General features: G+C 43.1%; 1 protein-coding gene across 1 annotated transcript in view; it reads right to left on the bottom strand.

Annotated features, from left to right (window-relative positions):
• VIPR1 (vasoactive intestinal peptide receptor 1) overlaps positions 1–13,271 on the bottom strand; it is a 78,041-nt gene that overhangs the window by 41,789 nt on the left and 22,981 nt on the right. Inside the window, exon 2 of the mRNA XM_058179959.1 lies at positions 5,449–5,545. Coding sequence (XP_058035942.1) covers positions 5,449–5,545 — 97 coding nt within the window. The remainder of the gene's footprint in view (positions 1–5,448; positions 5,546–13,271) is intronic.

Below are 13,271 nucleotides of genomic sequence, written 5' to 3'. Positions count from 1 at the left end.
GACCTTGGAGGCCTTCTAGTCCAACCCCCTGCTCAGGCAGGAACCCCTATACCATTCCAGTAAAATGGCTGTCCAATCCCTTCTTGGAAACGTCCCAGTGATGGAGCACCCACAACTTCTGGTGGCAAGCTGTTCCATTGGTTAATTGTTCTCACTGCCAGGAAAATTTCTCCTCGGTTCTAGGTTGCTTCTCTCCTTGATGAGTTTCCATCCGTTGCTTCTTGCCCTGCCTTCAGGGGCTTTGGAGAATAGCTTGACTCCCACTCTACTTTGGGTCAGCTCCTCAAATATTGGAAGACAGCTATCATATCACCCCTAATTGTCCTTTTCATTACAAACCAAATTCCAGCAACCGTTTTTGCCTCCAGACTCGTAATCATCTTTGTTGCTCTTTTCTGCACTCTTCCTAGATCAGGGATGTCAAACTCAATTTCCTTGAGGGATGCATCAGGTATGTGGTTGACCTCCGGGGGGGGGGGAAAGGGGGATGCGTGCGTGGCCGACTGGGTGGGTGTGGCCAACTCAATGGGCGTGGCCAGTTTGACGCCACTCCCCAAACTACTGGCATGTTTCCACTTCACTCTGGGTAGACCACGACGGCCCTGCGGGCAGGATCCAACCACATCGCGAGGTCAGATCTGGCCTGAAGGGCTTTAGTTTCACACCTCTGTTCTACAGTTTCAACATCCTTTTTATTTTATTTTTTTATTGAAAAAAAAAATCAACATCCTTTTTACATCGTGGTGACTAAAATTGGATGCAGTATCCAAGTGTGGCCTTACCAAGGCATTATAAAGTGGTACTAACACTTCACGTGATCTTGATTCTATCCTTCTGTTGATGCAGCCTAGGATTGTGTTGGCTTTTTTGGCAGCTGCAGCACACGGCTGGCTCAGATTTAAATGATCGTCCAAGATCATTTAATCATGATAGGATTCCAAGATCACTCTCATGGGTTACTGCTATTGAGCCAGCTTTCACTGAGCCAAAGAGAGCTATGTAAATATCCTTGCCATTATCCTGGAAGCTATAATTGACCAGGTTTCAATATATTGGCCCTCCCACAGCAGGACTCCCTTAGGCTCAGCTGACCAAGGACATTTGCTAAAATAAGGGTCTCCAACCTTGTCAACTTTAAGACTTATGGACTTCAACTCCCAGAGTTCCTCAGCCAGCTTTGCTGGTACTCTGGGAATTGAAGTCCACAAGTCTTAAAGTTGACAAGGTTGGAGACCCCTGTGCTAAAAGGTTAAGGTATCTTGCAAATTTATGCATTCCTAAATTGCCCAGAAGAAGTTAACAGAAACGGATTGCTGATTTTTCATACTTAGATTATTTAATGTTGTGACAGCACTGAAAAAAAGTGACTTATGACCGTTTTTCACACTCACGACCATTGCCGCATCCCCATGGTCACGTGATGAAAATTTGGTTGCTTGGCAACTGACTCATATTTATGATACTTGAAGGAGTGGATGGGAGAAAGAGGAAGGAAGGAAAGAGGGAAGGAAGGAACAGTGGGCGCAAAGGAAGGAAGGAAGGAAAGAGAGGGAGGGAAGGAAGGAAGGAAGGAAAGAGAGAGAGAAGGGAGGAACAGAGAGAGGTTAAGAGGAAAGGAAGGAAGGAAAATGAGGATAGAGAAAGGAAGGAAGGAAAAGGGAGGATAGAGCAAGAGAAGGATGGAAAGAATAAGTGAATGGAAGAGAAAAGGAAGGAAAAAGAAGGAAGGGAGAGAGAGAGAGAGAGGGAAGGAAAAATGGAAGGAAGGAAAAGAAGAAGGAAGGGAGGACAGAGAAGGAGAAGGATGGAAGGAACGAATAAAAGAATGAATGAATGAAAAAAGGAAGGAAGGAAGGAGCAAGTAAGTAAAGGGTCTTTATAAGTTCACTTCAATTTCTCAGCAAACTTATAAACTTTTTTTTTAACTATCATTACAAAATGTAATTTTGTAATTAATGATAATTAAAACTTAATGATAATTAAAATTTAATGGTAGTTAAAAATAACTACCATTACAAAATGTAATTCAGTCTCCAGTGACTTCCTATGAAAGGGAATTCCCTATCAATTATTTCTGCAGCTTTGGAATTTCTTATTTCCCAGACTAAAAAGCTAACCACCAGAGCAGGTACATCAGTCCCTTAATTCTCCTGGCTAAAGATGGACAACAGACCTAAATGTGCCCCAAACTCTCTTTTTACAATCCTGGGAACTTTTTCTAACCTTGTGAGGATTGGGTGATAGAACTGCCACTCAAAGCATGGAGATCCAATAATATTCTGGAGAAAGGAAAGAAAAGAGGCAGAGACAGAAGCAAGGGGTTTCTACAAAATTTGCAAATTTGGGTCCTTGCCTAGAAAAACTGCCATCTGTCAGGGAAAGAGGTTGAGAAATATAAATACAAATAGTCCTCAACTTACAACAGTTTGTTTAGTGACCATTCGAAGTTACAATGGCACTTGGAAAAAGTGACTTATGACTATTTTTTTTACACTTACAATCATGTGATCAAAATTAAGACGGTTGGCAACTGACTCATGCTTATGACGGTCACAGTGTGGCGACCTTCTGACAAGCAACATCATCGGGGAAGTTAGATTCACTTCACAACCGTGTTAACTAACTTAACAACTGAAGTGATTCATTGAACAAACGTTTCAAGAAAGAGGTTGTAAAATGGGAGAGAATTCCCTTAACAGTGGTTTAGTTTAGCAGCGGGCATTTTGGGCTCAGTTGTGGTCGTAAGTTGAGGACTACCTGTATATAAATAACATATTGCCAGGAAAAACGCACTGGAAGTCTGTTGATGTGTGATATTAAAATTGACTAACAACAGCGCAATTTAATAGACGCTGATTCAGTTCCTGAATTAAACAAAATCATCTTTGTTGCTCTTCTCTGCACTCTTTCTAAAAAAGATGCTGAGACTCTAGAAAGAGTGCAGAGAAGAGCAACAAAGATGATTAGGGAACTGGAGGCTAAAAGATATGAAGAACGGTTGCAGGAATTGGGTTTGTCTAGTTTAATGAAAAGAAGGACTAGGGGAGACATGATAGCTGTGTTCCAATATCTCAGGGGTTGCCACAAAGAAGAGGGAGTCGGGCTGTTCTCCAAAGCACCTGAGGGTAGAACAAGAAGCAATGGGTGGAAACTGATCAAGGAGAGAAGCAACTTAGAACTAAGGAGAAATTTCCTGACAGTTAGAACAATTAATCAGTGGAACGACTTGCCTGCAGAAGTTGTGAATGCTCCAACACTGGAAATTTTTAAGAAAATGTTGGATAATCATCTGTCTGAGATGGTGTAGGGTTTCCTGCCTGGGCAGGGGGTTGGACTAGAAGGCCTCCAAGGTCCCTTCCAACTCTGTTGTTATTATTATAATAATACAACAATTCTGCTGTTCTCTAACTTCCTTATTTTTCATCAAGTCAGGTTGCAAAATCAGGAAGAATTTGATGAGTGAGGCAAAACCGAGTGATTGTTAAGAGGTTTATATAATATCACGGAAATTTTAAAGAACAAAAATACAGGTAGATCCTCGACTTACGACCACAATTGAGCCCAAAATTTCAGCTGCTAAGCAAAACATTTGTTAAGTGAATTTGGCCTCATCTTAAGACCTTTCCTGTGACAGCTGTTAAGTGAATCACTGCAGTTGTTAACTTCAGTCGCACGGTTGTTAAGTGGATCAGGCTTCCCCATTGACTCTGCTTATCAGAAAGTCGCAAAAGAAGATCACACCATCCCACCGTCGTAAATATGAATCAGCTGCCAAGCATCCAAATTTTGATCACGTGATGCTGGGGAGGCTGCAGTGGTCGTAAGTGTGAAAAATGGTTGTAAGTCACCATTTTTTAGTGTTGTCGTAACTTCAAACAGTCACTAAAGAAATGGTTTATAACAGGGGTCTCCAACCTAGGCAACTTTAAGACTTGTGGACTTCAACTCCCAGAAATCTGGGATTTCTGGGAGTTGAAGTCCACAAGTCTTAAAGTTGCCAAGGTTGGAGACCCCTGGTTTATAAGTCGAGGACTACCTTTGCTGTATCCCACCTGTTTTTCAGACGGACCAATTTTTTTTTTTATTTGCATTTATATCCCGCCCTTCTCCGAAGACTCAGGGCGGCTTACAATGTGTTAAGCAATAGTCTTCATCCATTTGTATATTTATATACAAAGTCAACTTATTGCCTCCCAACAATCTGGGTCCTCATTTTACCTACCTTATAAAGGATGGAAGGCTGAGTCAACCTTGGGTCTGGTGGGGCTTGAACCTGCAGTAATTGCAAGCAGCTGCTGTTAATAACAGACTGTCTTACCAATCTGAGCCACAGAGGCCCCCAATGTTTGAACTTCCAAATTAATAAGTGAAGAGTGATGGCTCTCAGAAATGGATGTTTGTTCAGAAATGTCTTTGCTCACATGACAACAAAATTCCATAATAAATAGACTTATATACCGCTTCACAGGGTTTCACAGCCCTCTCTAAGCGGTTTACAGAGTCAGCCTATTGCCCCCAACAATCTGGGTCCTCATTTTACCCACCTCGGAAGGGACGGAAGGCTGAATCAATCTTGAGCCTGATGAGATTCGAACTACTGACAGTCAGCAGCTTGCAATACTGCAGTCTAACCACCACGCCACCAGAGTTTAGACGGCAATAGCGCATAGGCTTATATACTGCTTTACGGCCTCCTCTAAGTGGTTTACAGAGTCAGCCTATGGCTTCCAGCGATCTGGGTCCTCGTTTTACCCACCTCGTAAGGATGGAAGGCTGAGTCAACCTTGAACCAGTCAGGGTTGAACTCCTGGCTGTGGGCAGAGTCAGCCTGCAATACTGCAGTCTAACCACCACGCCACCAGAGTTTAGACAGCAATAGCGCATAGGCTTATATACTGCTTTACAGCCCCCTCTAAGCGATTTACAGAGTCAGCCTTTTCCCCCCCCAACAACAATCTGGCTCCTCATTTTACCCACCTCGGAAGGCGGATGAACGCCTGAGTCAACCTTGAGCCGGTGAGATTCGAACTGCCAAATTGCAGTAAGCTGGCCGTCAGCAGAAGTATGCTGCAGTACTGACATTTTCGCTGTTTAAAAAAGTAAGGGTTCCCCTTGCACATATGTGCTAGTCGTTCCCGCCTCTAGGGGGCAGTGCACATCTCCATTTCAAAGCCGAACAGCCAGCACTGTCCGAAGACATCTCCATGGTCATGTGGCCGGCATGACTCAACGCCAAAGACGCACGGAACGCTGTTACCTTCCCACCAAAGGTGGCCCCTATTTTTTCTACTTGCTTTTTTTTAAAGTGCTTTCAAACTGCTAGGTTGGCAGAAGCTGGGACAAGTAACGGGAGCTCATCCCGTTACACGGCAGCACTAGGGATTCGAACTGCTGAACAGCCGACCTTTCGATCATTTAAGGTGATGAAAAAGTTGTCCAACCTCTTACCTAAAGTCAGATTATCCAAACTGGAGTATCTCACGCACTTCTCTCGTTCGGCTTCAATGGCTATCATAAGGTCACACTCTGGAGTTATTCCTGATACCTACAAACAAAAAAACAAAAAAAAACACCCAGAGGAAAAAAGTTAGAAGAAGTTTGTTATTTAGTTCTTAAGAGACCGTTCTTAAGTGAGTTTTGCCTGCTTTTACGACCTCTCTTGTCACAGTTGTAAAATGGATCACGGCAGTTGTTACGTTAGCAATACGGTTGTTAAATGAATCTGGCTCCCTCCATTGACAAAAGGTTGCAAAAGTGGATCGCATGACCCCAGGGACACTGCAACCGTCATAAGTATGAGTCAGTTGTCAAGAAACCGAACTTTGATCACGTAACTGTGGGGAGACTGCAACTGTGGTGTGAAAAATGCTCAGTTTTTTTTTTCTGTGCCATTTTAACGGTGAATGGTCACTAAAGGAATGTTGCAAGTCGAGGACTACCTCCACAGCAACTGCCTTTTACATTCATATTTGCTCCCGAAATTCCACCAGGTAAGTAGCATTTCGGATACCCCCACCAACTATTAAAATCCTTGATAAATCCAGGCAAAATCAATTGGCAACATTTCCGGGCACTGAAACGGTAATAACTCCATTATGATACGATCTGTTTGCCAATAAAGCCATATTCTCTGAACAAATATTTCCACATCGCTGCACTTTGTACACCATTAGGTGGTTAAATATTTGGGGTGGCTGAATTTGAACTAATCTCAGCTTTCCCAGGCATATCAGACAGAAAACCGATGCAGATATGCCAATTCTACCTGAGAATATTTTGTAGCTCAGGGTTGAATTGCTGGGTTCTTGGTGCTCTCTGAGCTTGGTGGTTTTCTTGCAGACGTTTCATGACCCACCTATGTAACACTATCAGTGTTAGAAGGGAAGGGGGCTTTGTAGAGAGGAGGAGGGAGGGAGGGAGGAAGGAAGGAAGGAAGGAAGGATGTTGGTTCCTTGGTGCTTTCTGAGCTTGGTGGTTTTCTTGCAGGCATTTCATGACCCACCTAGGTAACATCATCAGTGCTAGAAAGGAAGGGGGGTTTGTGGAGAAGAGGAGGAGGAGGAGGAAGAAGGATAGATGGTGGAAGGAAGGAAGGAAGGAAGGAAGGAAGGAAGGAAGGAAGGAAGGAAGGAAGGAAGGGAAGGGAAGGGAAGGGAAGGGAAGGGTGTGAGATTTTTGGTGCTCCTGAGCTTAGTGATTTCTTGCAGATATTTCATGACCCACCTATGTAACACCATCAGTGCTAAAAGGGAAGGGGGGTTTGTAGAGAGGAGGAAGAGGAGGAGGAGGAGATTACAAATTATAGATTACCAGAGTTGGAAGGGACCTTGTAGGTCATCTAGTCCAACCCCCACCCAAGCAGACCCTGCACCATTTATGACAAGATTGCTGTCCAGGCTCTTCTTGAAAGCCTCCAGTGATGAAACTCCCCAGTGGTGGGTCTCAATCAGTGTTACCACTCATTGGCTTCGTGCAAGCGCTTCATGCAACCAATTTACAGTCATACAGTCATAAGTGGAAAGAGATTGGTGATGGGAACGATGAGAAGATTAATAGTAGTGCAGATTCAGTAAATAGTCTGACAGTGTTGAGGGAATTATTTGTTTAGCAGAGTGATGGCCTTCGGGAAAAACCTGTTCTTGTGTCTAGTTGTTCTGGTGTGCAGTGCTCTATTTTTGAGGGTAGGAGTTGAAACAGTTTACGTCCTGGAGGTGATAAATATTTTCACATGACCCCCGGACACAGCAACGGTCATAAGTATGAAGCAGATGCCATGCATCTGAATTCTGATCACGTGACCATGGGGATGCTTTAACGATCGTAAGTGTGAAAAACGACCGTCGGTCACTTTTTCCAGCGTCGTTGTAACTTCGAACAGTCACTAATCGAACTGTTGTAAATTGAGGATTACCTGCAGAGAGCGCTAACCGCTTAGCTGCTACGTCCTTTGGCAAACTCAGCACAATACACACACACACACACACACACACACGGAGTGATTAGTGGGAAACGCCGCCAGTTTGTCTGTCCACAAGCCTTCCCCATTCAACGGTGAATGTTTGCAACTGATCCTGCTCCCGCCTCGATCTTTCTGGGAAACTCCCATGGGAAACCCAGAGCACCGTCTGAGTTGCCATCTGCGGTCCAGCTGCAGGTTGAGGTAGCATCTGCCCCAGCTGTTGTGCTAGGCCAGGGGTCTGCAAACTTTTAAGACTTATGGCTGAGGAACTCTGGGAGCTGAAGTCCACAAGTCTTAAAAAAGCCAAATTTGCAGACCCCTGTGCTAGCCTGTATCATAACACTCTGCAAATTGTGTGTCCACTTGCTGTTCGGGGTGCAACAACATTGGTGCCAGATGCTTGGAGGACGTTGAGTGTCTTGGGAATCACAGGCCAGGACTAAAATTTCTTTTCCTTCCTTCCTTCCTTCCTTCCTTCCTTCCTTCCTTCCTTCCTTCCTTCCTTCCTTCCTTCCTTCCTTCCTTCCCTTTCCTCCCTCCCCCCCCCCCGCTTTTCTTGCCTGCCTGCCTCCTGCTATGAGAACATCTGAATACTGATGGGATTGCACAAATATTCCAAAGGGGAGGTCCGTAAAAGTTTGAGCTCTATTTTTAAATTTATATAACGGAATAACCCAAGTTGAAAAAAAAGAAGAGAATTGGAAGAAACCTTCCAGTCTTCTAGTTCGACCCCTTCCTCAAACAGGAGACCCCATACCAGTGATGGCTAACCTTTTCGCCATCGCGTGCCAAAAGCAGGGAGAGAGCACATGCCCACACCCGTAATTCTATGCGCCCCGCTTCCTCAAACATGTGCATGCGACCTCCCCGTGCTCCCCCCACCGCTTTTGGCATTTGATGGCACGGTGGGCCCAGTAGGCCCGTTTTTCACCCTCCCCAGGCTCCAGAGCCTTTCTAGGAGCCTGGGGAGGGCGAAAACGGTCTCCTCCCCCCACCTCTGGAGGCCGGAAATGGCCCGTTTGCTGACTTCCAGTGGGACCGGAAGGACCGTTTTTTGCTCTCCCCAGGCTCCAGAGCCTTTCTAGGAGCCTGGGGAGGGCGAAAATGGTCTCCTCCCCCCACCTCTGGAGGCCGGAAACGGCCCATTTCCTGACTTCCAGTGGGACCGGAAGGACCGTTTTTTGCTCTCCCCAGGCTCCAGAGCCTTTCTAGGAGCCTAGGGAGGGTGAAAACAGTCTCGTTTCCTGACTTCCGGTGGGCCCAGAAGGCCCGAAAATCAGCTGAGCTTGCATGCCCACCGATATGGCTCCGCGTGCCACCTGTGGCACGCATGCTATAGATTCGCCATCACAGCCCTATACCATTTCAGACAAACGACTGTCCTGCCTCTTCTTGAAAACCTCCCTTGATGGAGCTCCCACAACTTCTGAAGGCAAGCGGGTTGTGCTGATGGATTGCTCTCATTGCTAGGAAGTTTCTCCGTAATTTAGGTTGGTTTTCTCCTTAACGAGTTTCCATCCATTACTCCTAATCTCCTGCTTACAGGTGCTTTGGGAAATAGGTTGACCCCCCCCTCTTCTTCTTTGGGGCAGCCCCTCAAATATCGGAGCGCTACTATCATTCTTTTCATTAAGACTGCTAGACCTACCCGATTTCAGCAATCGTTTTCATACGTTTTAGCCTTTTATTTATGTTTAAATCTGTTATTCTGATATTCTTCACAGCATTTATAAGGCAAATATCTCTCTCTCGCTTTAAAGTTACATCACCGTACTCTTCTTTTTATAAGGCGGTTTTCACCCTCCCCAGGCTCCTAGGAAGGCTTTGGAGCTTGGGGAAAGCAAAATAAAATAGCAAACGCTATTTTATTAGGGAGTCTAAATTTTTTTAGGGTGCCGAATTGTCCTCTTTGTAGCCCATCCAATCATGTCGTTCTAGGGGAATTTCTACAGGTAGTCCTTGAGTTACGACCGCAATTGGGCCCCAAAGTCCTGTTGCTAAGCAAGACAATCGTCAAGTGAGATTTTGCCCTACTTTATGCCCTTTCTTGCCACAGTTGCTAAGTGAATCACTGCAGTGGCTAAGTTAGTAACACGGTTGTTAAGTGAATCAGGCTTTCCCATTGACTTTGCTTGTCAGAAGGTCTGAAAAGTTGATCCCATGACCCCAGGACACTGCAACCGTCATAAACACGAGTCAGTTGCCAAGCATCTGAATTTTGATCATGTGACCATGGGGGGGTGGGGGCTGCTTCAGCAGTCATAAGTGTGAAAAATGGTCCTAAATCAGTTTTTCCAGTGCTGTTCTAACGTCAAACGGTCACTAAATGAACTGCTTTAAGTCGAGGACTATCTGTATTAAACCCGTCCCTTCCTTGTAAATTTTTAGTGTCTATTTTAGTTGTATTCCTCTGAGCTATTTATAGTTTTTCAACTGAACTGAAAGGAACTTTTGTATGTTTTTAAATACTGTATATGCGTTTTCGGTCTCTGTTCCTCTTAATTTTTCCACCCTGAATCCCTTCTCATTTTGCATCGCTGGGTGCTCATCCAGAAATGCTGGACTTGGGTGCCCATCATCCACTGCACGTTCGCCAGGGTGATGGGAACAGATTTGAGTATTTTAAAGGCTCTGAATGGGATCAGTTAAAAGGGTAGTCCTTGACTTAAAACAATCTGTTTAGTGACTGCTAGAATGGCATTGCAAAAAAATGATTATGATTATTTTTCACACTTTTTCACACTTTTAAATTTTCGGCCATTTGTAATATGCTTGTTTTAGTTTTGTTTTTAATGTGTATATTGCGGGTTTTTTAATATTTGGCTGTACACCGCCCTGAGCCCTTCGGGAGAAGGGCGGTATAAAAATCTAATAAAACAAATAAAATAAATAAATAAATACACTTACGACCCTTGTGGCAAATGAAGCATTGTAAATCAAGGATTATCTGTATTTGCAGACAAGATTGAGGGGAAGAAAAACCTGCTAACATCCTTGAACATCCTGGAGACTATGCTGAAGGTGGCACAGCATGATTGGACTTGTAGTCCAAAATATCTAGTGCACACCCTCTTGGGGAAAATTGCTTTGGATTAATGGTCCTTTTGCCATATCTGTCTGTACCTTCCAAAGAAAATCCATGCAACTGGTCATTTGACATCTGTTCAAAGTTTCAAATTATAATCCCAATGCAGTTATGGTATTTATTTATTTATTTATTTTTATTTATTTATTTATTTTGTCACAACTATATATGTAACTATCATACAGAAAGGTTATATAGTATATAAAGGTATAGAAAAGAAAAATAATAGGACAGGAACGGTAGGCACGTTTGTGCTCTTATGCACGCCCCTTATGGTCCTCTTAGGAATGGGGTGAGGTCAATAGTAGAAAGTTTTTGGGTAAAGCTTTTAGGATTATGGGAAGAGACCACAGAGTCAGGTAAAGTATTCCAAGCACTGATGATTCTGTTACAGAAGTCATATTTTCTGCAATCTAGATTAAAGCGGTTGACATTAAGTTTAAATATGTTGGTTGCTCTTGTATTATTGCGATTAAAGCTGAAGTAGTCTTTAACAGGAAGGACATTACAATAGATGGTTCTATGAGTTAAACTTAGGTCTTGTCGAAGGCGACGGAGTTCCAAGTTTTCTAAGCCTAGGATTTCAAGTCTAGTGGGATAAGGTATTTTGTTGTTTACAGAGGAATGGAGAACTCTTCTTGTAAAATATTTCTGGACACGTTCAATTGTATTGATGTCAGAGATGTGGTGAGGATTCCAAACAGGCGAGCTGTATTCTAGAATTGGTCTAGCAAATGTTTTATATGCTCTGGTTAGTAGTGTAGTGTTTCTGGAGAAGAAGCTACGCAAGATTAGGTTTACAACTCTTAGAGCCTTTTTTGCTATGTATTTGCAGTGGTCTTTGGCACTTAGATCATTTGACATGAAAACTCCAAGGTCTTTAACGGGATGGGGGTCATCTGTGAGGTAATGTCCATCAAGCAAGTACTTAGTGTTTGGTTTCTTTTTTCCTATATGTAAAACTGAGCATTTGCTGGTTGAGATTTGGAGTTGCCAAGTTTATATAAAAGCAAATTATATAAAAGTTATATATAAAAGTTATATAAAAGTTATATAAAAGTTATATAAAAGCAAAATTCCATGGCTGTTTTTTTTTTCCAGTTGCTTTCCCTAAATCCCAAAAGTTAAAATCTCTGGTTTCAGTTGCACTTTTAACTTTTAAAACCTCCGGAATTAATATATGCAAAGTCACCCAGCTGGGTTTCAAGCCTCAGGCAAGACTAGAATTCACCATTTCCTGCTGATTGGCCATAGTCGCCCAACTAGCTTTCATGCCTCAGGCGGGACTAAAACTCACCCTCTCCTACTGATTGGCCCATTGTCACCCAACCAGCTTTCATGCCTAAGGCAGAACTAGAGCTCACTGTCTCCTAGTAATTGTCCCAAAGTCATCCAGACAACTTTCATGCTTCAGATGGGACTAGAACTCACAGTCTCCTGGTGAGCTTACTTGACCCTCTAGCAAACCCAACAATGAAAAACAGGCACCCCAGCTGCAACATTTCATTCTTCACTCCGTCTTTAGAAAATATTGCACAAGGCATTAATAAAAAAAAAGTCATAGTATTTCCGACTCCAGTTTTACTCCTGGAAAAGCTTTTTAACCCACCCAATAATTGGCTGGCTGGGCGTCCGTACAAGCTGCAAAGAGTACATTAAAAAGGTCAAAACTACAACAGCCAACATTTGAACCAGCAATTAAGGTTTGCGGAAACCACATTTCAAAAAAAAAAACAAAAAAACAAAACAAAACACAAACCCTTTCCTTAGAACATCCATAAACACAACACTAAAACCAACATTATAAACACAGCAGTTTAAAAAGTGACAGATCCCAAATGTTGAAATGAGATTCTCAGGGGAGGCATTGTATAAACACACACACACACACACACACAGAGAGAGAGAGAGAGAGAGAGAGAGAGAGAGCGTGCATGAATGCAACAATAAAAAGAGTTTTGTTTCCTTGGTACACCCAAATAAGCACACAATTAGACACATGCACACCACCCGTGCTCCACCTGACGGGATGCAGAGAGGAAGGGAAAAAGAGCACAATGCATGGAGTCCTTGATTTACGGCCCAAATTGAGCCCCAAATTTCCGTTGCAAAGTGAAACAGTTGTTCGGGAAGCTTGTTTTTAAGCAAATCACTGAAGTTAGCCACATGGTTGTTAAGTGAATCTGGGACTTCCCCATGGCCTTTGTTTGTCAGAAGGTCACAAAAGAGGACATTGCAGCCACCTTAAATATGAATCACTATCAAACCTCTGAATTTTGATTGTGTGACTCTAAGGACCCTGCATCGGTCATAAGTGTGAAAAACAGTCGTAAGTCATTTTTTTCAGTGTCATTGCAACTTCAAACGGTCACTAAACAAAGAATTGTAAGTTGGGGACTGTATTTTGAAACTGAAGAGGTTTCAACATAGCTTCGGAAAATATTTGGACTTTTTCTCTGTTATTGTTTCATAATTCCATATTTTTTTAAAAAAAACATCCATTTTTCTTCTGGGCTTTCCCTAGCTGACAAACCTTTTTTTAAACCCAGCTCCTCCAAATAAACACAGCAATTAGTCAAAAGTCCAGAAAAGTTTCTCGGATTTTCTCGGTTTGTATAAATTTCCAATCAAGCCCAGCTTTCAGAAACAGGAAACGATTTAGATGCATCAATAAATGTCTTTGGGGTGGACGGAGTTTTGATTTGAGAAAAATAAATTCTGTTCCAA

This window comes from Ahaetulla prasina, chromosome 4 (assembly GCF_028640845.1).
Source record: "Ahaetulla prasina isolate Xishuangbanna chromosome 4, ASM2864084v1, whole genome shotgun sequence".
Lineage (NCBI taxonomy): Eukaryota > Metazoa > Chordata > Lepidosauria > Squamata > Colubridae > Ahaetulla > Ahaetulla prasina.
The sequence above is the reverse complement of the archived record's forward strand: the minus strand, read 5'-3'. Positions and strand labels throughout refer to the sequence as shown.